The sequence below is a fragment of the Pithys albifrons genome, chromosome Z (assembly GCF_047495875.1).
Source record: "Pithys albifrons albifrons isolate INPA30051 chromosome Z, PitAlb_v1, whole genome shotgun sequence".
Lineage (NCBI taxonomy): Eukaryota > Metazoa > Chordata > Aves > Passeriformes > Thamnophilidae > Pithys > Pithys albifrons.
The window spans coordinates 34498639-34524562 of record NC_092497.1 but is presented as its reverse complement, the minus strand read 5'-3'; the positions used below and the strand labels follow the sequence as shown (position 1 = coordinate 34524562).

The 25924-nt window shown below is 38.9% G+C and overlaps 1 protein-coding gene across 2 annotated transcripts in view; it reads right to left on the bottom strand.

Annotated features, from left to right (window-relative positions):
* Nucleotides 1-25924, bottom strand: part of TRPM3 (transient receptor potential cation channel subfamily M member 3) — a 303699-nt gene that overhangs the window by 9953 nt on the left and 267822 nt on the right. For both annotated transcript variants that reach the window (XM_071579832.1, XM_071579833.1), the window contains 6 exons: nucleotides 23425-23553; nucleotides 20664-20915; nucleotides 16119-16293; nucleotides 5167-5317; nucleotides 4433-4632; nucleotides 3186-3318 (listed from right to left, as the gene is read on the bottom strand). In XM_071579832.1, the coding sequence (XP_071435933.1) occupies nucleotides 3186-3318; nucleotides 4433-4632; nucleotides 5167-5317; nucleotides 16119-16293; nucleotides 20664-20915; nucleotides 23425-23553 (1040 nt within the window). The remainder of the gene's footprint in view (nucleotides 1-3185; nucleotides 3319-4432; nucleotides 4633-5166; nucleotides 5318-16118; nucleotides 16294-20663; nucleotides 20916-23424; nucleotides 23554-25924) is intronic.

The following is a 25924-nucleotide window of genomic DNA, read 5'->3' as shown; positions in this document are numbered from 1 at the left end:
AATCAACAAAAGATTTTGCCTGGGCTTTGAAAGAGTCAAGACCTGTCCATAGCGAACAAATGTTACTAAAGGGATTGTTTCAGTGGCTTCATGCCAGATCAAGAAAAATAGTGCAGTCTTTTTTTATTGTGTTACATATGTGTCTGTGCTGGTCAAGATGTAACACAGTGATTAGAAAGGAAGATACTCCAGGAAAGGTAGCAATTCTTCTGCTGCAATGAAGTGAATTTGTCCAACTTTGCTTTCCTCACAAGTGTCCAGGAGATTCACCAAGATTTTCCTGCTTTGATAAATGTCTTCAAGGGAAACAACTTATGGCCTTGTACTGTTTTATATTTTTCCACTTAGTCAATCATTTCCTCTTATATGTGTTGGTAACCTGATACTATTTCCATGTGCTTGTGTGAGATACTAGCTAGTGGGCTAATCCTCCAGGTTACTTAGTACTTGGGGTCAGGGAAAGACAAACATCAAGTGTTGTTTTATGGTTTTAATTTCTGAAAGTGAAACGATCAGATAAAGGAGGGAGTCTGTGTGGTGACATGAAATTTGGACATATTTGGGGTGTCCCCTGTTACAAGAGAAATAAGGTGACTCCTGAACAGAGACAGGCCCCAAAGGATGCCAAGGTGGACTATTTTCAGGTAGGAATATGCCTAGCAGCGCCTGGGGCACTTTAATGAATCCAACTGCAAGAAGCTACTCATGCAAGGGATGAGCATATCACAGATGTGTAGAGGTAAGGGAAGGCAGTCAGTGGTCTAGATGCAGGTATGTCACATAGAACTTGTCCTAGTCCTTCCTTCTTGAGCCTAATATCATGCTCAGCTTTCTGAAAGTGGAATGCCTTCAGGGGGAACTTCATTTACATTTTCAGGGTTTCCTGGTTCAATTTTACACTATGTAAAGTTGAGTTAATTGGACAGCTAAACTGATATCTCATGACTATAACATACCTGGTCTACTTCCAAAACTTCCTAAGAGGAGAAGAGGAGGGGCTGGCACTGGTCTCTTCTCTGTGGTGACCAGTGACAGGACCTGAAGGAATGGCTTGAAGTTGTGTCAGGGGAGGTTTAGCCTGGATGTTAGGATACGGTTCTTCATCCAGAGGTGAACTGTGTGTTATATAAGATGCTTAGATAGCTCTGATTCCTCAAGCATCTTACAAGTACACCTCAGAGTTTTTATGAACTGTGTTCAGCTGAGATTTCATTGCTGCAATTCCTTGTAGTGTGCTTGGGCTTGGGAGTGTCCTCTGTACCCCATGGGGTCATTTGCTAGGTCTCACTTACACAGCTGGTGCTGGCTGGTTTCTACATTACACTACTGGCTAAGGTGAAAGAATTTTTAAAGAACTATTTCTCTGTAGGACTCAGGTGCTTGTCTTCATTTAGGATTCATATGAATGAACTCTATTGTGGAACAATGTGCTTTAAGCTTTTAATTTAGAGATAAGGACTCTTTTGCTATAAAACAGGACCAGCACAGAGTGCAGAGGCAGCTGTTTCATTAATTTTCAAGGTCTTACAGCATTTGCATGGTCTAGTGGAGGATCTAGCTGGATTACTTCTTATTTACGGGTCTTCAAACATGTCTCTTCCTTCCTTGGCCACCAAAAGGAAAGCTATGCCCAGAGATTTTGATCTGCATCTATCATCTTCAGGTCGGTTCTTTGACCACTGAACTACCAGAACACACACACACACACACATGCACACGCACACACACACACTGCTACCTCAGTTGGACCACAGACCAATTTAGCCCACTATCTCATTTGAAAGTATACTTTATTCTTCCCCCCTTATGTTCTCCAGTTTCTAAACATTTTCTGCTCAGATATTTTATGGGCTCAATACAATATATATGTATTTAGCAGTTCTTACTGGATTTCTCATCCTGTAAGCTTGCCCAATCTCTGTTAAGAATGCATGTAGACTCACCCCCTCCTTGCACTCATAATTATATAGGCCTCTATAATTTCATCTCTCATTTGTCTATTCCAGACCTAGTAAAGCTGGATTACTTAGATATCCTTTATGAGGAAGTCATTCCATGTCTTACCAGCTTTTCCTTTAATATATTTTTCCAAAATAAATATTTTAGAGGTTCCTTGGTTTTCAGTGATGTAGATGATTAAAGGATATTATATCTTCCAATCCTGCTCCAGTATGGATTTATTTCAAAACCCAATTAGTAGCGTGTTTCCTTGCCTACCAAAGACATCGTTTAGGCACAGCTGAATCAAGGGCAGTGTTAGAAGATGAAGTGTAAGGAGAAGAGTGTGATATCTGCGTAATTGACAAAAATGATAATTCACCTGACCACTGTTATTCAGATTAAAGTGGAGTTTTCAGGGAGTGTAGTATTCACTGCTTCACTAGTTCTATGAATATCTGGAAGGATATTGCTCTAAAATATTTGTGGCAAAAGTTCTATGAATCAAACACAAATTCTGTTCTCAAAATCTGAACTCAGCAGTGTTCTAAGAAAACATATAAGAACAACTGTAGATCAACAGAGTTATGAATTTTTAGGACTGATTAATTTGAAGACTGACAACTTCCACTAAGTTAAGGTATGACCTTTGTCCTCTGTGCATTGCTGTAGCTGAAATGTCTTGTTCCATTTAAAATCCATATCAAGATCTGTTAAGACTGTTGGCCTCAATGAAACTAGCTTACCTAGCGAGGCCCTCCTGAAAAAAGGTTTGCTCCTTATCTGAACGGTTAGCAGGTGAGAGCCAAAGTAATAGTTCTCATAGAGGAGCTCCAATTTACTCTCCCATTCTGTTCTGATCCCTTGTGCCCTTAGGTACTGCTTTAGAAATAATTCATGTCTCACTACACCAGATATTTTCTAATACAATTGGTTAAAAGATTCAGTTTTAAAAAACTTATCAAACAGTGGTTTGGGTTGGAAAGTACCTTAAAGATCATCTAATTTCAATCTTCCTGCCATCAGCAGGGAAACCTTTTACTAGATCAGGTTGACCATGCAACTTGGCCTTGAACACATTCACTTTATTAAAAAAAAAAAAAATCACCACCTTTTATCACTCTACTTTTTAGTTAAGATTTATCAAAAATACCTTGATTGTTTCCCTTTTCAAGAAAAAGAAAGGAAGAGTAGCAACAGAAACACATTGTCAGATCAACTTATGAGAATAAACAAAAGAAGTGCACCTTTCCGAAGTGACACGGATTCTTTCATCATTAGAGGAATTGAATCTGTCATCCTTTTCTCTAAAATATTCTTCTATGCACTGCTCTTCAAAGTCATGAACCTTTTTCAATTCATCCTCAGTTATGAAAAGTTCTGTGGAAACAGTTGAGAAATCTGAATTTGGCAAATATTAACATGTGAAATTGACTATATTCTAATTGTGAGATTCACGGACTCAACTTTCATAAGCAGGCTTCAAAATCTATGTGGCATTTAGATATGAAAATAGATAGATGCTGCTAATGGCCTAATGAATGGTTTCAGTTATATATGATTCTGGAGACAGAAACACTTAAGCAGGCAAATGCTGAGCAAACATGAATATATTTTGATTGCATGAGGTCCAAACATAGCTGCTGGTCTGGTCCTGGAGAAATGGTGAAAGCCAAAGTCCACCTGTAACCTAATACAGATATAATGAGATTAGCAGACTGCTAGGAAAGTAGTCTGAGAGTACAGCAGTCTGTTTGATATGGCAAGAACTGATATCTGCAGGCAGCAGTGTGATGGGAGTGGGAGGAGAGCAGTCTGGTTGCACTTGGGTTTCCATGCCACACGTGGCTCCTGCTCCCTCCTCATAGAGAAGTGGGGTGTGGCATGGACTATTGTTGGGAAGAGATACACACCCTTAGCTCCCTACCTCTAGCATGTACATTGGGGGAGGTGGAGATCTTCTGTTTTGAATAATTAGATAGAGAAGAGAAAGTGTTATCAAAATAATCTAACAGGTTTCCCATCATAGTTATGGGATTTCATATTATAGTGTGTGGAGAAACTACTCCTCTGGTTTGAGTTAGTGTTCAGGAGAGAATGTGTGTGCAAAATTGCTTTTTCATGTCTCAACTTATCCAAGCAAAAAGTCTGTTGGGGAGAAGCATGTGGTGTTTGCTCAAAAAGTAGGAATGCTTTCTCCGTGTTTTCAAAAATAAGACTGGAAAAATGATTAACTGTTAGAAGAACTCCAGCAATAACAGACCTCTAGAAACAGCAAAGTAAATATCTTTGATTTTAAGGAACAACCCCAAAACATTCCAGAAAAACACAGCCACATTAACACTCTAAAGAGAATGAAGAATTGCATAGTGCAGGTACATGTTGTTCTTTTGCTGGAAAGGTTATCAAGGTGCTGGACTTTGACTGTGGCATGTCAAACACTAGACATTACACAACAACACTGGAAAATTCACTTGAATTGTCTTAGGCTTACTTAATCCATAGTCTCTCTCATCGGGGTCACTTTCATGCTTCCGCCATCTGCAGCAGAGGTGTTGGAATATCATAGTCATGTGGCTGAAAATGATCAGAGGTGGTGGGAGAACAGGTCTTTCATGGAATGTCATAATTAGCTGGTACCTTTGAAACTTCCATACTTGATTAGATATAGATTTGACTTCAAAAAATGTATTGCTAGAAGGCAAGAAGAGGAAAATAACATCAGATTTGGGTACTTTGCCAAAGATGATATGACAGCATCTTAACTAGACACATTTCACTAATATTGGCAAAAGTTTCCTTGTCACAGAAATGGAAAGGAGAAAAAAAGAATAAGTTTGTGCTTCAGCAAAGCACAGTGGTAATCAGCCTTTTCAAAGTATCTTATTATTGTTTATGTGTTGTGTACAACCACTGAGTGTTACAACAACCTATCGAGATAGAGAAGTATTTTAATTCTTATTTTCCATATCAGGAGGAGTGATGCCATAAGTGAACTTTATATTTTTTGGCTTCTTTGCCCTGGTTTCCATCAGGTGTCTGTCCTTGGAAAAGAGCACAATGTGAAGAACTTGGCATTTCCCTCATTCCCTGAAGACAAGCCTCTTTCCTTCTTGCCCTCACTCCTCTGAAAATATCTCTCAGTCAAAGCCTTTAGTTCTACAGCCTTCTTAGGCTGTGAACAATGTGCATCCTCCCCAAGTTCATATTTTGCAATGTGTTACTCACTTGAAAACAGCAATGAGGAGGTTCACCAAAAGGATGTTTGCTACCAAGAGGTAACAGGCCATGATGGCTGGAACGATCCATGCTCCTGTCTTGCAGGGAGGTAGCTGAATTATTTTTCCATCTTCTCTGGTGTCATTTTGACCACAGGGAGCTGGGAACAAAGATACCCCCCATGAAAAAAAAAAAAGGAATGAATCTTAGTTTTTTCAGTGCTTTTTCAGAAATACTTAAATATTTATACATGTCTGCCTGACAAGGCAATATCTTCCAAATAACAGTGGCATTGACACTTCCTCCAAGAAGATTGCACTTGCTATCACAGATTTTACAGACTGCAGTTTTTGTTATTGTGTGCTATTTGCTGTGAATGTCAAGATATTCCTGTCAGAACTTGCAGGAGACATGCCTGGTGTGAGTAAGCTGCCTGTTTGCATACAGCTAAAATATCATGGTACTCTAGTGGTAATTTGTGGCTGTGCAAATGAAATGATCAAAATGTTTAATCCTGCAAAAAAGCTTGCATAGTATTTCTTTAATGGTGAAGACCTGGTCATTGTTAATTGATTGAGATGGATAAGATAAATAAAGAAAAGGAAGTACATGAAAGTAAATTAAAGCTATTTATTGCTGTGCACTCCATTGCCCCAAACCCCTCTAGGACATAGTCATAATGACTTTCTGCTATAAGAGACTTTTGACTGCATGCCTAGAAGCAGTGGGGGAGATTATCAAGTCTTTACTGTACCAGGCAAAGGGACATGTAGGCAGCAGAGATGCCACATGTTTTTTCCATGAATTTGTTGGAATCAAAGTGTTCTCAGTCTTAATGTGGAACTGAAGCAAGAGGAGAGAAAACACAGGGAAATAGTAATATGCCTTTATGTGCTGTGGTGGGTGATCTGCATTTGCAAGCTTGGGTTCAGTTTATGTCCTTCTAACTTCAGTCATAGTTGTCTTACGTATCTCTATAATCAGGTCTTGAAGAAGATAGTTGAAGCAGTAGCTTACACATACAAACCATCCTAGTAAATTTTGCACGGCACCACAGCTACTTTCCTCTCATCCTCATCAAAAAAGCAGTTGAACTGAGAAAATTTCAAAATGCTCAGCACTGGCACAATTTCTACGGATATGAATGAGAATTTTCCATTGAATTCAGAAAAAAGAAGTTTGCTGATGCTGTATGTTTTGTAAAATTTCATCATATGACAACAAATCCATATTTCTAGTACCAGCTATTGCATTTCCTCTAGAAGGTCCTTCTGAACTTCATTCATAGAGCTTGAAATTCAACTGTGAATGTCTGTCCTGGCAATGACATTACATTATGTGTGATTTGAGTACTTGGTTTATGGGCAGTACACATAGGTGTTAGACTATTACACGCAGAAATATTGTAGCCACATGGGATGGAAGACTACATGATGATCAGCTTTGAACATGAACTCTCCAAAAATATTCAACTCATAGAAAAAGAAATTACAAAGTCAAATACAAGCAGTATTGTGTTTTGCAAGCAGCTCTGTTGGGTTTGGACACATGGTGTCACTAGTCCTTTTTTCTTGCAGAAATACATTTTATTACTGGAATAGGATGAAAGTATGCAATTCTTTATTTCTCAATAAGTATCACTTTGCAGATCATTTTAAGGCAGTGCTAATTTCATGCCTCCCACACTACTCCAAGCAGCAATTTCATTTAGACACTCAAAATGCCATCAGCGAGCTGCCATGAGTGTGGGGCTATGTGCCCTTAGCTTTCACCCAGCAGAAATTAGGATGTTCAACACCTTTTACTAATACACTCAATGTGAGACTTACATCTCTGTGGGGAAACACTCACATATTGAGTCAGATCTACAAAATCCAGCACAACACAATATTGAAACCAGCATAATTTCTCCAGTAATGGAACAATCACTGGATTAGCTGATGCAACTGTTGTCCTTTTGCATGCTGAAAACAGAATAAACAATGTCCTTTTCTAGTAATGAGAGAAATTTATGAAAAACATATTTTAAACTTTAGATCACTGAGATAAAAAAATGCAGCTCCAAGTCTGGTTACAATTCCATTATCCCATTTCCCCCTGTTGGTGTGCTACCTGCCAACAACAAGGGAATCCCTATTGATTTATACCACACAGTGATGGCCAAATTAGAATCTTATGCAGACAAGTTCCCACAGTCTATTCTATACATCCATTGGTGTTCACCTTGTCCTGAATGTTCGTAAAAGTTTTTCTCTTTTGCATGTTTTGTTGTGGGTACACTTTTTAATAACAGGGGAATACTCATCTCTTGCCTTGTCTCACTTCCCCACAAGCACCCTCTGTGGGTACACCCACATGGGATGCCAGCGTGATGGCCGGCTGCAGATCTCAGGGTCCAGACAGCAGCACCTGCATTACATCAGCAAGGTCACTGATGAGCAGAATGGAACATTGCATATGTGTGGTTCATTAGTCAGCACCGGTTTCATGATCCACCCCTGCAGTGCTTTCCCTTGAACCTCCCGAGCAGTGCTTTGCTGTTGTGTGTCTCCTGTGTATCAGGATTTGTGTCCCAGCTCCCACTGTGATAATGCTATGCCTTCCATAAAGACAGAGTTTTCCCTTGCTGAGTGCTGTGCCTCATGCCTGAGGAATCTGCACCTGCCTTTCATGTGTAACATAATTTGAGATTTTTAATTATTTTTAGAAAAGTGAAGTAATTTTTGTAGTAACATATTGTCATAACAAACTTTCTGAAAGCACAAATTAACACACATGAAAATTACTTATCTATTTTAAATTATAGCCTTGCTTTAACAAAAAACCACAGAGTACTTAATTCTAATGGAATGCTTTACTGAAGGAAATTCTGGTCATAATGGTATATCAACCTCAGGTAACTGAAAAAACCAACCACTCTGATACCTACAGGTTGTTGGATAAAGGTCAAACATTATGTCCTGAACTCAGGCTGTACAAAATAACAAATGGTTGGAGTTTTAACTTCACTTACATGCATTAACTTCACTCAGCTTTCGAACATTGTATCCTGATACCTGTAGATGTACATACTTTTTGCATCTCATTTCCTTTTTCACAGTCTCCTCCTATGTTTATTTTTCCTTCCTGACTCCCATTTACAGTTTCCTGTATGGGTCTTTCCCGCTACATACCTAACCCTTCCTCTTTCCTGGCCAAAAAACACTTGCAGAACAAAAAACAGTAACCCAAGCCTATGTGGGTCTCAGGCTTAAAGCAGAGGCAGAGCTCAGGAAGAATTTGTTTCCCTGCTATAATTACTACAATGACAGGGGCACAGCTCCTTTTTACTGTGTATTGGGTGAAGGGCTTCGGAAATGTTGCTTCCAGATTTCTATGTCATGTCTCTTCCCCCAGCTGTAACCTACCAAAATAGTAGTGGGAAATAATGAAGAGAGAAAAGCACATAATTGAACAAATTTGTCACCAATTAGCTTTTTTCCTTTGATGTTAACTTCTCACATAAGAATGGATACCTCTTTTACAATACAAGTTGATTTGTCTGAAATCACAAGAAACTGGAATGTTTTCCTAGAATCACAGTTCTAAATAATACAGAAACAAATAAGTTTCAATTTTGATCCACAATGAACCCAAAGGATGTGAAAGCATTTTATAATTTTTGAATCAAATGTCTAAGCAACCTTACTAGTTTGCCAGGCTGGTAAATACTCAACCCCGCCCCCCCCCCCCCCTTCCCACCCCCCCCAACAGTTAAATGAGCTGCCTAGAGCTGTCCATTTCTTCATTAGAGAAAATACTGAAATCTGTGAACCCTAAATTTCCCACAATTGCTCTGTTCATCAGTAGAAACATCCAGGGAGTTGAACAGTGTCTTATTACTTCAAAAAGAGTTCTTTAACTACAGCTTCCGGACCTTACATGTTGCTACTTGCCCTAGGTCACAATAAAAGTGAATCTGAAGAGTCTCTTCAATCTGCTGGTATTTTAATCATAATTTATAGTAAATCCCTGTATTTTCTTTTTTCATTCTGGTGCTTTCTTCCTCTTCCTTACTCCACTCCTCCCCTCCACTAAAAATAGCCAATCAAATGGAACCCAAATTACAAAGTCAGAAGTGCTAGAAAGGGGAATAATGCTGCAACACATGCCAGAAAGACTTTCAAAATGGTTTGTAGGCTGTGAAAAAATTTTATCCACTACCTTTGTCAACAATGTTAAAACTATTGCTACAGGTATGATTTATTCTATTTTGTGCAAAGCAGCTGTCTTGGTTTGAGGGGAAAAAACCCAAAATGTTTACCCACAAGCGGGGGAGGGGGCCTTCTCCACAATAATCTCGCCACTCTTTATAAAATTTAAGGAAAAAAGGAATTTAATACAAGAAGGATAACTGTTCTTAACTGCTATATATAAACAGACTAGTGAAAACCGCTTCCCCAACACCACAAGAGAAAGAAAAAAAAACCAACAACAAAACCCAGCAGGTTTTCCTCAGCGAGCTGGCTAGAAGCAGTCCTGGGGACAGGTAGCAACAGTGAGCCGACTAGAAGCAGTCCTGGGGACAGGCAGCAACAGTGAGCCGGCTAGAAGCAGTCCTGGGGACAGGCAGCAGCAGCGAGTTGGCTAGAAGCAGTACCAGGCAAGGCAGCAGCAGCGACCCGGCTAGAAACAGCACTGGGCAGACTGCAGCAGCGAGACGGCTTCTCCTCCACCCCGACACACACCCCAACTCCAACCGTGTGTCGTCCCCAAGAACAAAGGAGACAAACCTGCCTCTGTCCAAGTGATCAGCAGTTAACTACTTTTTTTGTTAACTACTGGCATGGGCAGTTAGTGGCAGGGGAGAGAATTTACATAATAATTCCAAACTACAACAGCAGCTTTGTTTGTTCTGATTCCAGAATAATCCGTGCAAATGACAGGCCTTACAGGAAGCTCCTATGAAGTCATGAAAAATATGTAACCTATAAGTCCATAAAGAGTTTAGTATATAACTTAAATTTATACCAATGAAACTTCAAGAGCTATGAAAATAAATGTATCAGACTAAGAAATTTAAAGAATTTTTTAAAAGCCTTTTGTAGTAAACATACTTTCCTCTGAAGTTCATTGGATAATTAAAGCCTGTGTATATTGTCTCATCTTCTGAAACAACCACATTCTGGTTACTTGATATTCCTCCAATACAAGTTAAAGAGAAGGAGGCTGCATCTTTCTCTCCTAAACTGTGTATGTTTTTCCAAAAAGGGACTACAGACAAGAAACAAACACAACTCAGTCTGATGTTCAGATTCCAGATGGCACTTGAAGTACTGCCAGCTGTTAAGAAAATCCAGATCTAAATCATGACCAGGTAAATCTGAAATACTGTCCAAACCAAAAAAATCAACCTCATGTTGGCTAACAGTAGGTTCACTTGCTTTGCCTTCTGAATATATGAGAAAAATGTGAGGTCGGATGCAAACCCCCAAACCCATGTAGGCTAATAGCAGTCTTGGTTACTTTGTCTTTTGAATTGAGGTCCAATGCTCATTTTCTACAGGTGACCACGATTTCTCAAGTTGCCATTTATGTCATCTATCTATATTTTCTACCAAGCAACTCACCTTTCCTGTTCAATATTTCTTACATAGGTCTGTAACCATAGTATTCTGGAGAGGTTGAGAGTTTTGTAAGGTGAAAACGAAGTTCTTCACATAGGAGAACTGCATTATGAATTTTTCTGGCTAAAACTGTCAGCAATAGTATCACTGTGAGGTTAATTAAGACAGAGATTTTATGGTGTTTGTGGATTTCCTTCTGGACAGGCGTTCACTAAAGCAGCTAAGTGATAGGCTGCTGATCTATGGATCCCATTGGGTAGCACGAGGCTCAGATGGAATAGGAAAGTGTAATACACAAAGAAGCCAAAAATATGTTTCTTCATTGTTTTCTGCCTCTCAAACATTCTGCTAACTTTGCTATGTCAGCTGTCGTGGAAGAGCTTTCAAGGAAATATTTCCTGCCAGAAGATCCTGCCTTTGTCATCGGTTTCCCATATCTGGATTTGACTACGTGCCAAAAAACATGTGTAGAAGTCGGAAAGCATTATAAAAACCTGAAGATAAATTCAAATTAGAGGAACAAGAGACAAGGAGAAACTAGGGAACCTTGCCTGGTTTTCTCTGATCTCTCCTCTCAGCTTGTCTTACCTTCCTTCCAACACCACCAGCCGTCATCTGCCTCGAGAGAGAGACTGCTTGCCAGCCTGGAGAGAGCATCAGCCTAGAGTGAGACTGCTTGCCAGCCAGAAGAGAATCTGTGACTGTGTGTGAGGTATATCCTTTCTCTGAATTTTTCTCTTACAGGCTAAAATAAGGCAGCCTCTTTTGCAGCTAAACCAGAAGCCAGCGGTCTGGTCGTGAGGGGAAATAATGGGCATTTTGCATTTCAAAGACTCACCATCTTCCTGCAGCTAACAGATACAGAGAGAGAAACTGCATTTCCCGCCCCCCTCCCCCCCACCAGTTACATCGATAAGGCACTCAAGTAGTTTTTTCACGGTGGTATCTTTTCCTCTGCTTCTATAAATAATCTTGAGTGTTTTTCCTAACTTTTCTTATTTTTCCTCTTTTCCTTTCGCATCTCTCTAGCAATCAATTAATAAAAATCAGTTTTTGGTATTTATAGATAACTTGTTTGAGTTTTAATTTTGCTCAAGAGGATATTCAAACTTGTAGTTCAGTCTGCATCAAAATTAAGCAGATCTGAACGTCACAAAAAGGCAGCATAAAAGCAAGACAGTGGCAGATATGATTCCCTGACCCAGATTCTCCTTCCTTACCCAGCTATCAGTGGAGAACAGTATATCTTTATTCAACTATGTAATTGATGACAGTCTAATTTTTCAATTTCTTGAGCTCTTATTATTATTCCTTTCCTGAAATATATTGTTTCATTTCTCAACCTTTAAATAATTCATAAATTTGATTAGCTTGATGCCTCCTTTCAATTCTCCAGTCTAAGCCGTTATTTGAATCCCGAGAGTTGCTAACTGAGATTTCCTAGGCTCAAGTCAAAACTCAATAGCCCATAGTGGCTTCAGTCATTATTGATGTTTTGCACTTTACCGGTAGCACTTTTCCATAAAGCAGCTTGACTAATCCCTGATCTTTACATACTTCCAAAAGCTGTTTCATGTAACTGCTAAAACTTTCTGAGTAGTCAACATGGTACGTGTAACCTTCTGCCAGTGACAGATCAACTAAAAAGAATTAGCTGAAGAGCAGGATATAGTTGGATTAATGATATGGTCTAATAAATCTCAATTGTGCCTCCTTTGGTTATAGACAAGAGTCTATTCACTTCCTACTCAATGACCTGGAAGAAGATAATTACTATTGCACTGTGATAGTAAACTTTCTTTTCTAGTTCCCCACTCCCCAAGTCCTTATGGTGCTGGCTTATGGACTTCATGAGTACCTAGGACTGAAAAAGCACTAGGAATTCAGGATGTCTCTGTCATTAGCAGCAGCCACTCTTCCATATGCTACTATTTGTGTTTGCTCTCCACTATTGGTTTAGGCATACTCAGAAGTTCTTACTTTTCACAAGCTTCATCCAAGAATTGCTTAAACTGGCCATTCTAGTTCTGCATCTTTTTTATGAAGCACCTGCTTAGTATGACAAGATTTTTGGAAAGTGGTGGTCCTGTCTGTGATGACTGGTCAGTCTAAGAAGAATGACTACTTGGAGCCTGGTTTTGCTGTTTTGTTAAATTTACCTGAAAATTTGAACACAGTGATAAAGATTGACTCTTCTCTCCTCCCCTCCTCTGCATTTACAACTGGTTCACAGTCAGGACTTTTTAGGTATGTAGTATTTATGTACATCCCTGATAATAAACACCATTGAATAGTGTACTCATATTCCCAGAATTGAGGATATAGTCAGGCCTCACTTTTGAGTTGAAGATGACATCATATGCTAACAGGACACTAACACGTACTGCAGTTAATATATGTTTTTCATTAAAAAATGAAATGAATAGAGAAATTTTGGGTAAAAAAATCAGAGTGGACAAACACTGGATGAACAGGCTGCCAGCTAATGAAATGGATCCAGACAATGCGTCTGGTCAGCCTTAATGGCATGCTTTGCAAATAAAATAAAAATAAATAAATAAATGTTTTGAAAAAAACTAAACTAGAAATTTTAGAGTGGCACATTTTTCTTCATACATTTCTCAGATAATTTCAGATAATTACCGGAGCAGAGTTCAGATTAATATGCATTTCCATGATGAACACTTCTGCTGAATCCCAAACTTGCAAATCATGTAGCAATATTAAATACAAAAATATAAAGAAAACCACAATGCAACCCACTTTGTTTGGTTGAAATAATACTGATTAAAAAAATGTGCTCCAAGGTATTGAAGTTTAGATATGTCATATAAATTTTAGAACATTTATCTTATTTGAGAAACTACAAACATTGTTGCACTCCAACACAGTGCAGTGGCTGATTTAGCTAAGAACAACTTGGAAAATATACATAACAGCAAATTTTCAAATAGTGAAAAAATGTGAGTATACTAGTGAAACCTTCTGGGTGTCAGTCATGCCACTTTGATTGTATAACAACATCACCAACCATTTCTCATGCTCCCAGTCTATTCCACACATAATGATTGAGACAACATTCATTCATAGCTAGGCTTCACGAATGAAGATTTGGGAAGGGCTCTACCCATGTGGGTGTGCCCTTCCAGTCTGTGCAGTGGATTTTTTGGGTGAGGCACAGTGTGCACAAACCTGGCCCCACTCTTTAACTCCTAAGGTTCATCTGGCACAGCTGAGCGAGCTTGGACGGTGACAGTGAAGTCCTCAGGACTAGAACCTACAGCCTCCAGTATTGCCAGGAGGTCTCCCATGCAAGTACTAACTGGGGCTGACCCTGCTTAGCTTCCGGAATCTGACAGGATCAGGTGTCAGGGGAGACAAGAGAGACTCAGACATATGATATATGGTACATATTTTGAGTTGAAAGAGTGGCAGATTCTAATTCTTCACATCATCTGCCTCTCAAGGAGAAGGAATTAGATGCTGCTTTTCACTCTGACAGCATCACTTTTGCTGCAACTCCAAGTTTCCTCAACACAGACAGAAAACCACTTGTCTACATTTGGAGCTGGAGTTAAAGCTACCAAGAATTTTATTTTCTGTAAGCTTCAGAAGTGATTACTCTTCATCTCTGTGCATGGTTTAAATGTTGGACATCTGAATAACACACAAGACTATCCTCAAATTTTCAGGCAAGGGTGTGGAGCCTGCTGCTCTCTTTCCTTACTTAAATACAATGTTTCATTCAAAGACCTTTAGGTTTCTGGGTTCTAAACTGTTCTCAGCCCTTCATTAAAAGAACAATAACAAGAACAATTTATTCAGCCAATCACCATGTTTGCTGCAATATGGTCGTTACTTAGTACAATATCAATAAATGACCACTTGTAGAGGGACAGATGGAATTCTGTTTATGGAAGGAAGTCATAGTTTGATGGTAGATACCTTAATCCCTCTGTTAGGCTTTCAGAAAAAGATGAAGTTTTATATTCCCAGCTATTATGCCTTTGAAATGAAATGAATTTTTAAAAATAAAAGGGCAAAGGTTAAAAATGAGTAAATTGGGTAAGGAGTGAAACACAGTTCTTTTAGGTATTATGTCCTTGCAGACCATGCTGCCTCTGAAAACAAAGGGGGACATAAACACAAATAGAAGACATCATCTGTATCCATAATAAAGATTTTGTGGTAGCCAGGAAGAAAAAATGACCATGGAATGGCTGTAATACCTGCCATGTGATATGTATATGTCTGACCATCTGAAACTGTATTAAGTTGAGGGACTTAGTGGTGATACAGATAAATTTTATTACCTTTAACCAGCTCAGGAAAAATCCACATCTTTTTTCTATTCAAACTTCATCAATACTGAACAAGTAGCAAGTAAACTTTGAAAACACTGTCCTTTCTTAAGGTGGTACATATGAGAAAAAGAAATACCCTAAAGAGCTTTAACAGGTTTTATCTGCCACTGGAAAAGATAATGACTTCCAAATGCTGCCAAGACTTACACATCGTTAAGTAGGAATGATGACCATCAGTTTCATGACAGAGTTTGCAAAAGATGCATTGTGTGTGATTCTTCCTTTGTTTATGTACTGCATCATTTCTCATGACCAGCTTTCTCCTTTGGCTTAATGCACAGACTGGCATCAAAAAGTTTAATCTAAGTAGAAGAACAGCCTTTTCCTGATCACCTAATAGATGAATCCTGACGAGATAGTATATTAAACATTGACTCTTGTTCTGTTTGCACTGGTGTGAGCCCAGTCTTGCCGTCTAATAAATAAATGTAGTAATATCCTAATAATGGATCTACTGCCCCCAAAGTATTGCATCGCATGGTTTATGTTAAAGATGGTGGCAGTGAGTAGGAAACTGAGAGAAGAAAACTCATAGGATTAGATCCTCATGAAGTCCAGGAGCTGAAATGTGTAACCCAGTATTATTAGCTATGATGCTCAGCATGAAGTTATGTCTAAAATCAAATCAATGGATGAAAAAAAATAAGTGACTTTTTCTGTCCCAGGTATACCACCAAACCCATGGTAGATACCTGGAAGGTGATCCCTGTCACCAAGCTGGTAAAATGAACCCATTTAAAACACTCTTTATATGCATGATAATTAAGCATTACAGATTTCCAGCTAAATGATTGAAAAATGATGCCAGAACTGTGTTCTGAAACTGACACCCCAATATTAGCTGAAAAATATTTTTGTAACCATTCTGTGTGTTGAAGGACTTCCTCTGTCTGGAGCCATTTGTTGAGCAAACACACATAATCTAGTAGGACACCATCTGATCAAAGTTGGATACCTGACTTTGGAGTATGAGAATCATAAACTTGCTTACGGTCTATCTGGTCTGCAAACACTTCCCCATAGATCATCCAATAAGGCATGTAAAAAATATTTTTCGCCAGCTTCCATGAAGGCTCCTCGTTGGGGAAGAGAATAGCCTGTCTTGCCACACCAAAGCTCATCAGAACCACCAACATGATGATGACAAAGTACATCATGTCTATCATCTGAATGTAATGACAAGAAAAGAGACAGAAAGAGAGAGAAAGGACAAGAATTAGAGGAACATATTTGTTCATATTTCTATTATTATATACTGCAAAAAAAAAAGTCTGTGAATCTTAGAAACAGATTTTGAAAAGCCATTCTCACTTTTACATATAAAAAATGTCTTTTTCAAAGAAGTGAAGTGGTATTATTGTGTCCTTGGTTTTACCCAGTGTTTCTTTTAAGAACATTTCAAATGTTACAAATAGCCTTGAAAATGCAACACAACATCTGATCACATCAGTTGCCTCAACAAGAAAGGTTCACTGGAATCAGCAGCCTGGCCTGGGCTGTATTGTTTATAGGCACCAAGTGGCAACTGTACCAAAGCAAAAGGACTGACATGGGTAATTTTATTCATTGGTAGTCATTGTCTTGGAGCAAAGGGAGCTGCAACTAACATAAGGAGCAACGGGTGGCAGAACAGCCTGTTACTGTACCATTGTGGGACACCATGGTGGTAACCAGTGAGAAAGGAAATCTGCAATACTGACTGGGCTAAGAATCCTCTTGGTGGGGGAGTCTGACAAATGCCATGTTAAAAAAAAAAAAGAAGAAAAAAAGAAAAAGCAGCAGTATATAACATGCAATGAAGTCTGTTTTCCATTGTTGAAGGTCTCATTAACATGTGAATAGGATTAACTAGTGCTTGCAAACAGTATCCACCAATTCAAAATGTTCCTGAAAAAAGCAGGACAGCAATTCTGCAAGTAGCTGAACAGAGTCTGAAGATTAGAAGAGGCACTGTGCTAGAAAAGACCCTCAAGAGAGCAGAACAATGGGCATTAAGCAGGTACAGCAGCGATGCTTTATAACCTAAAGCAAATGTGAAAAAAATTGGGAGTACTGTAAGATGGTAAGATCCCTTTAAAACTTTTGCTTACAGACTTATAGATTTTTAGACTTGTTATGACAGAGCTGTTTTTCACAGCTTTGGACCTAACTTCAGTCCCTGGCCAAAAGTCAATGTAAAACTCCTCTAAACCTTATGAGTTTTAATCCCTTCAGTCTCTTCATTTTTTGGCTCAGATGAATTCAGACTTCCTTACAAGAGAGGCGTGTAACCAACCTGAACTTCAACTGGTGGCCTTATTGCTCCATGTGGGACCAGCTGCAGCCCCAGAGCAGGGTTGTTCATGACAAGAGCTGGTGGAAGAGGGACCTAGTTGCAGCAGGTGGATCTGGCACTGCTGCAGGCATTCTTCAATTTTAAACAAAAGGAGAGAGATCTGAGGTTAAAGTAACACTGAGAAAGTATCTTATGGAGAAAAGATAGTGTTACAGGGTACCAAAGCGAAAAAGCTATCCTCTTGTTTACTGAGAGAGAGGCTGTAGGAGAAAGGCACCTGCAGCGCAGGTGGGCAAGACTCAGAAAACTGGAAAGAAGGAACCAAGGACAAAATAAAAAAAATCAAGGGAAAACAAAAGTTCTGAGGTCAATAAAAATGCAGGAAACAAACAAACAAACAAACAAACCCTGGGGACATGACAGAGGAAAAGAAATACTCTGAAGAATTAAAACCCAGTGAAGTCAATCACCAATATTCCTATGTTTTTCAGGGCATTAGTCTCCCAAGTAAATATTTCCATTACACTTCAGAAAGCTTCCTGAAATGTGAAACCTGCATAATCATATTTAGTTGTTATTGCTTTTAGGGAAAGAATCCAGAGATGAAAACTAATTCCTCCTTTTTTTGTCTGATCAAGCTTTCTTTCAGACAGAAATGTACAACATGATATAATATCACGTAATGCCCTATTTTAAAATGTTGTGCAAACAAATAAACACAATGTATATTTTGTGGCAATTTAAGACAATTTCCTAAATGCTTCAAGTGTTTTTGATCAGGCATCACACAGGTTTGGCCTCATTTGCAAGAAATAAAATTTTCAGTGCCATTCTCTGTTGAAGATCCATACTAGCTTTTCCCTTCTTCAGCTGAGTATCTTCTAAACCCTTAGTAACTTGTCTGAAATACAATGAAATAGATGGCCAAGCTTCGCCTGACTTTAAAGGTCATTGTATCATGCTCTTTGGCTGTAGGGTCAAATTACAATTGCTATTTTAACAAGGCAATGGCCATTTTTATCATTCTGAAGAAATTTTTAGTCATCTGTTTTAAAATGCGGTAAAACAAAGAACTCTTGGTACAGTTTTATAAATAAGCTGGCTACATTTGCCCTTTTGTATTTGCAGAAGAAGCTAAGAAAATGTAGAAATTTTCACACATTAAGAGAACTGATATACCTGACTCTCTGGACATTCCAGTGATTTTATTTCATTCCCAAATAAAAGTGAAGCAAATCTATCACTGAGCAGAGATCAGAAAAGCACATTAAAACAAGCATATTCTGTTACTGAAATTAGTAGATAATAATAAACTTGACCATTCAGTTTCCTCCTCATATCTTCATCTTTGCTTTAGCTTATGGCTTCTAAACCTGTCAAGCCTATTCTTGCACCTTGCTTAATTTCATTTGATTATTTGTTCACAGTGCCCAGAGGTAAAACTTACTACAGCTATTTTGTTGCCTGCAATAAAGGCAGATGAAGACAAAGTTCCTTAATGTTGGAAAGACAGAAAGAGCCATCTTTTTCCTTCTGAGTATAAAACATACAGCAGAACCTCGAAAAAAGCTCAGGCACTAAATATGGTCTGTTGAGGGTTTCAGTAGCTGTGAAGAGCTTAATCTATAGAAATAAGTATGAACCAGCTTGATGTTCTCCATAGGACTGAGTGGAACTTGCAAAACTATTTGGGAAACTGAATCCAAGGTGGTAAACAGACATGTGATTTAAATAAAACTACACAAGGGCACCCATTGCAGCCTGGATTCAGGAAGTGCAACTCTAAGGGAAGTCTGTGCATGACTTGGACATCGCACGAGAGAATAAGGTGGTCAGAACACAGATGTGAGGGGCTAATTTCTATAACAGACCAGTTGGGCATTTCATGTGTGGGCAAAAGGAATGTGTCAAAGTTGCTGAGTGCATGGAAAGTTAGACAAAGTATGAAAATCAAATAACAGGAAGACAGAAAATAGAAGAATTTGAATTTGTTGAGTAGGGAGCAAAACCGGATGTACATTTTGCATTTCGGTTTTAGATCTGCTAACTGATCTTGTGACTAATGTAATATCAAGGAGGGATTGTAGTTCATGCACTCATATATGTCCCCTTTTCCTAAGATGGTGAGGACGGACGAATCTTTTCTTTAAGCACCATTGTAAGACACAACAGAGAGCCTATTTGGGCCTCCTGATTGTTGTGTACATAGCAGTAAGAGAGCAGCAATATTTCCATTTATAAGAGCTAATATTCAGTTTCCTTTTTTTTACTGGCTGCTAGCTTCAAGGGGTTTTTATTAATTAAAAAAAAAATCTTAAATCCCCAAATGCATGAAATAGACTAGATTTACATCAAAAAAAGCTTGATAACTGCATATAAAACATGAACACATGTATTAGCATCTGTAAATTCAGCCATTTTCATTAACTCAAATGAACAATGCAATGTTTCTATGGAAACATAAAAAGAAAAATCCAAAAAGTCAAAAGTGACATATGTGGCAGCAAAGCTCAGTTTGTTAGAGCATGGTGCTAATAATGCCAAGGTTGTAGGTTTGATCTCCATGTGGGCCATTCACTTAAGAGGTGGACTTGATGAACTTTGTGGGTCGTTTCCAACTCAGAAGTTTCTGTAATTCTTGAAATATCTCTTGGTCCCTGCTGTATGCAATTACTATTATGTAAGCTGCTCATACTCCTTTCATGGTGTATACAAGTGATGTGGCCAAGGGAGAGAGGTTGCATTTATGCAACTGGCTTTCTCATCTCACAAGGACACACCTGAACTTAGAAGAGCATATGGATATGGAACAAATTAAAGAGAGTTCATTCTTAATCAGAACCATTATGGTTCTTAAGACATGGTGGCAGTTACAACACATTGGCTTTGGGAGTGTCAAGGTACTAAACACATGAACACTCTTTTTTAACCTTAACAACCAACCTTCTTTTACAGCTACCAAACCTTTTGCACTTTCTGAAAATGAGGCACAGAGTTGTAGGGTGGATGGCTCTGCTATCGAGGAGAGATCTCAGAGAAAGACGAAATAATATGTGATCTATCAGGATAGGAAAAGTCTAATCCTCATTTCTGGGGGTCTATGCTGAGGTTTTGATTCAATAAGTCACTGATTTCTAGCTTATATGAAAACATTAATGTCTAAACAAAATACAGGTAAAGCTGCATCAATGTCATTGGCCAAAGACATTGGATCAAGAACATGCTGGTAAAACATAGAAGGAGTACACCAACTTCTCTTACCATTTTCCCAATCATCATAACATATGGTCCCAAATACTTGTTCACTCCGAAAATGTCCAGTAACCGTATATACCAGTAAATGATGTTAACACAGTATATTACTCGTCCATCACTCCGGAGTGGCAGATCTTGCAGACGGAGCACCATCCCAACAGAGAACAGGAGGATAGCTATAAGGTCAGTGACATTCCAGTACTCCTGGAGCCAAACTTTTACTTTTTGTAACAGTTTCCCAGGCTCTGACATCAATATCTGAAGGACAGGGAAAATGGAGAAGAACAGAATTGAGCTGACTGATTTAAGCTTGAAGAACTTTACAGTAAACATAGATTTATGCCTCACAGATATCTGATTTTTTACAAAAAACTTCCATTTCAACCATTGTTAGCATGCATCTATGTGCAAGATACTTCAAAAGTCAAAGTGCTCACTTGGTCTAAAATCCTCATGAAATCAGAAGAAATATATGTATATATTTCTCTTCTTCAAATCTATTAAGCCTACTTAGTGTCTTGGAGTAGAGAGAGAAATATAGAAAGATATTTCATCAAAAATTCGCATTTAAAGAAGCTGCGAATTCAAAGAAAATTATTCCAAAATTTATATCAAATGGCCAGTAATAACCATAAAGATCTGCATTAGAAATTTATTCCAGAGATACTGGGACCTGGTTTTGGAAATTAAGTTAGACAGCCAGCACTATAATTCACAAAAATAATTTATCTTACCTTATGAACTTATTGTCACTCTATTTGCAAGATCATTTGTGAAACTTGATTGTTCTCCTGCTTCCTCTTATAACTATTCCTTAAGTGATCTCTATGAATAAGTCTTAGCTTAACAAGCTGTTGGTTTTAATTTTCTATATTTAGCCCAAGAATATTAGAGCAAACCCATACAGTTCCTAAAAAAGGTTGAATGTCATTCTTAAAATTTTCTTAAAATTCAGAATGAATTTTAAGCTTATCTGTGAACAATCTCCAACATCTGCTTAGAAATCCATTGTGACAAATGTACTTGTTAAAGTTTTTGTGGAAAGGACAATTTGGGGTGAATGACTGGACAAAAAAATGGCATATAGAATTCTTGTCTACAGCCTCCCACCTACTGAAGCAGTGGTGGAATGCCTCCATCAGTGTTTCAGAGTCCCTTGTGTGGCTACTGCCTCTGTTTTGCTTTTTTCTTTTGGTCAGTGAAGTATACTGACAGACATCTCAAACAGTGCCTTTTTCTCTGTTCTTTTTATTTATAGAGTTTAGAGTGCACTGTCTGAAATCTCTCTTTGAAGCCTAAGTGGCTGTTCCAAGTCCATTTTTAATCTAGTGTTCAAAAGCATTTGCTTCAGAAAATACAAACATAGCTGGTAACAGATTCAGCCCAAGGGTACAAATGTGCTGTTTCAGATGAGGTCAATGGGACTCATGCCTGCTCCCGTTAGGGCTGAACTGGGCCTCTGGAGTTACTGTGGCATAAATGTGCATTTGGCCAAGTGAAAGGGCACAGCTTCAGCTGCAAGTGGGAGTGCCCATGAGGGGCAGGAATAGCAGAGCCACTTCACTTTGTCTATAGACTCAGCTTCACCTTAAATGCTCTGTTCCTGCACTGTGTGTCTGCTTTCACATGTTTAGGGAGAAACATGTTATTGCTTGAAATAATTAGCGAAGGTTTTCAAGAGAAAAATACTATTAGAAATGTGCTGCAATATTCGATGTGGACCTAACTTTTCCCCCAGGCCTAACTTTTCTCCCAGCTACAGCTCATTTTATTTAAAGCCTTTACATGAGGTACTTGGACAGACAGATCAGCTGGAATTTTGAATGAAGTCTGTTTGTGGTGGGGTGGGCATTATAATATGGGCAGTTAGAACACTGGAACAGTTTTCATGCTATCATCATGTCTCTGTGTCCATTCTGTTCAACCATATCCAGTTTTCCTCTCTCTGAAACATACATCAGTTTCTGGACCACATTTCAAAAATTTCAGATTTAGCTGACCTTTAAGATTTGTCAGAAGACCACCCTGTACTTGTGACTGATTTTAAATTGCATCACACTGAAAAATGAATATGGAAATTCTGTAGGAGAAAAAGAAGGTGGCAGGAGGGAAGGAAGGAAGGAAGGAAGGAAGGAAGGAAGGAAGGAAGGAAGGAAGGAAGGAAGGAAGGAAGGAAGGAAGGAAGGAAGGAAGGAAGGAAGGAAGGAAGGAAGGAAGGAAGGAAGGAAGGAAGGAAGGAAGGAAGGAAGGAAGGAAGGAAGGAAGGAAGGAAGGAAGGAAGGTGCGGAGGGAAGGAGGGAAGGAGGGAAGGAGGGAAGGAAGGAAGGAAGGAAGGAAGGAAGGAAGGAAGGAAGGAAGGAAGGAAGGAAGGAAGGAAGGAAGGAAGGAAGGAAGGAAGGAAGGAAGGAAGGAAGGAAGGAAGGAAGGAAGGAAGGAAGGAAGGAAGGAAGGAAGGAAGGAAGGAAGGAAGGAAGGAAGGAAGGAAGGAAGGAAGGAAGGAAGGAAGGAAGGAAGGAAGGAAGGAAGGAAGGAAGGAAGGAAGGAAAAATGTTTGTTGATTTTAAAATGGAAGAAGACAGATTTTTTTTTTTTTTACTGCTCATGTTTTCACAATCCATCTGCCTTTCTGGAATGAAAAAGGCAGTTTTATGACAAGCTCGTACATAAAAAATAATGACACCCCCTCCCCCTCTCTCCTCCCCCCCCCCAACAAAATTCCATGCCTCTTCATTTTTTATGCTGCCTTTCTAAGTTGGGGTCATTTTACCTCTCTCATCTTCTCTATTCCCAGAGTGAAAATGTATGAGATGACAATCCATTCCTGTATAGATGGCCAGCGATCCATCTTCACCAACACTATATAATTGAACAGCATCAAGTAGCCTATGTATGCCAGCTGTAAAGAAACAAAATGAATATCAATAGTCACTATATTTATACAACTGAGCCAGTGTCTTGGATTTGATTTGATCTTCTTGATTCTTCTTTTAGCCAGAGTTAAACAGATAGAAGACCAATAATATAGTATTCTGGGTTTTCTGAAAAAGCTCATATTAAATCACATACAGTGTACACTTTACAAAATACATGCACAAATGTCCTCTCCTCCAGCTACGTCTGCCTCCTCAACAAAACTGTATTAATGCAGGTCCCCTGGATCATTCAATTGTCATGGGAATTCTAACAACACTATGTCAACTACCAAATTAAGTTACCTATGTGAAGACTTCCCCTTCATCTGCTTCTAACAGCCTTTACTCCTCTAACACCCCTCCTCAGTGTTCTTTCCCTCTGTTCACCTAGCCTGGGCTGACTCTGGCATTCCATGTCTTTTCTGCCTAAAGCCCAGAAGATTTTACATGTTGTTTGAGAGACTTTCCATTCCAGTGTACTGACCTAGCTTGTACTGTGTTTCCTCCCCAGAACACTGCTACTCCTACTCACAATACTGCAGCAAGCAGCCAGGCATAGCCATGCATTCATTTACCTTGTACTTTTTGGCATGTTTTTAAGTGTGAATGTTTTGCTTTTCCTTCTCTAATATATTCACCTTCCAGCCTAATTTTTGATTCAGTGGAAAGCGTGAATTAAGTTTTAGTTTCTTTTTTTCTTTCTTTCTACACAGTGAACATAATTAAATTGTCAGTCAAAAAAAGACAAGACAGGCAAATCATCAATTTCATCAAACTCAGAGGAACCCATTGGAGCATCGGCTGTAGAAGAGTGTGGCTGGGGTTTATGGCGGCCAGAACTATGTGTATGCATTGCTTTTCAAATGACAGCCCTACGAGAAAATACACCTTAAGCCAAATTTAAAATAGAGAAAAAACGACCCATTTTTGTGCATGAACATTTAGTCATTGTGGCAGAAAGCTGTATTCCATACATCTTCTTCTCTCTGAATGGCTTGTTACTCACAACTACTGTATACCTGGAGTCAGATGTAAGAGGAAACAAGAACGGAGGGGCCTTGAGACTTTTGAGTAGGATTATTTTAGTGTTCAGCACACCACAAAATGGATTTATAGTCCTATTGTATTTGTTAGAGAACATCACTTCTGCTCTGTGTATAAGTCACAGGACTCTGGCTCCTGTTCCAGCTGCTGGTTGAGGACACTCAAGACAGTTCTTCCTATTGGCCAGAACTATCAGTATAGAGAAGCTAGACAGTTGAAGCACTACTTCTCGCCTACATAAAACAGAGGGGGAAATGATTTCATTTGTCTTTTAGTTTGTGAGGGATGATGGCTTGCAATGCTCATGTCTTCAGACTGGTCTTCTCTTAACACTCCTAAAGGAAACAGAGAGCAGTGTTGACTCAGTATTCAGGGTGACACCAGAGTCAGCAGAATCCTGTCTGGGCAGGCAGAACTGGACACACAGCTCTGTAGCTGAAATAACACCTTCTAATACACTGAAGAAAACGAGGTGATACTGTTACCTAACACTCCTCCTTTTAGACCTTATTGATTACTAATTATCAGGAAATCTAATTTGCTCTGATTCAGCAGCATTTGGTAAGCATTTGCAGTCAGTATGGCAAAAGAATAGGAACATTAAGGTTACAAAGGTGACAGAAATCACACAAAGCATAACTAGGCTGTTTTGTTTCTTCTTGGCTTTCTTTTGAAATGCTGGCAGTCTTGAGCTTGGTTTTGTTGTTTTTTGTTGGGTTTTTTTTTAAAGTCAATTCAAACTTATTCAACATTGCAACAACTTTTGTTTGGCAAAAGAAAAAAAATCTTGATTTGTGAATAAAATCATGCTGAAACTTCTCTACTTTACACTAACAAACAGAGCCTTTAGATAGTGAGTGGCACCCTCCCCTGTCCAGACCTGTAACTTGCTTCCTGCCTTCCAGGAGGCCATCCTTATCCCACATTGCAGTCAAACCTCAGCACTGCTCCCCATACTGGTACTCAAAATTCTTTGAAAGTGCTACTATACAAGTAACTGAATCCTTTTTTTAATTTTGCTTTTACATGGCTTGATAAAGAGCTAGAAGCTGCCATTGTCACCCTTGATTGCAGTACCTGGAGAAACTAAGGAAAGGAATTCCCGCTAAAAAGTTTCTAGGGTTGCTCGCTGCCCTTCTATGGATGCAGTCTGATTCCATGGAAAACCCTTGAATACACATTATGGTAAGGGACAAATCTGGAAATTCCACTAATATGTTGGTGCTTCAAGATCATCCTCTCCTTTTCTGACTCATTGTAATAAATAAATGATCATAAACTAAATTGGTCCCAAAATGCAAAACTTAGGAC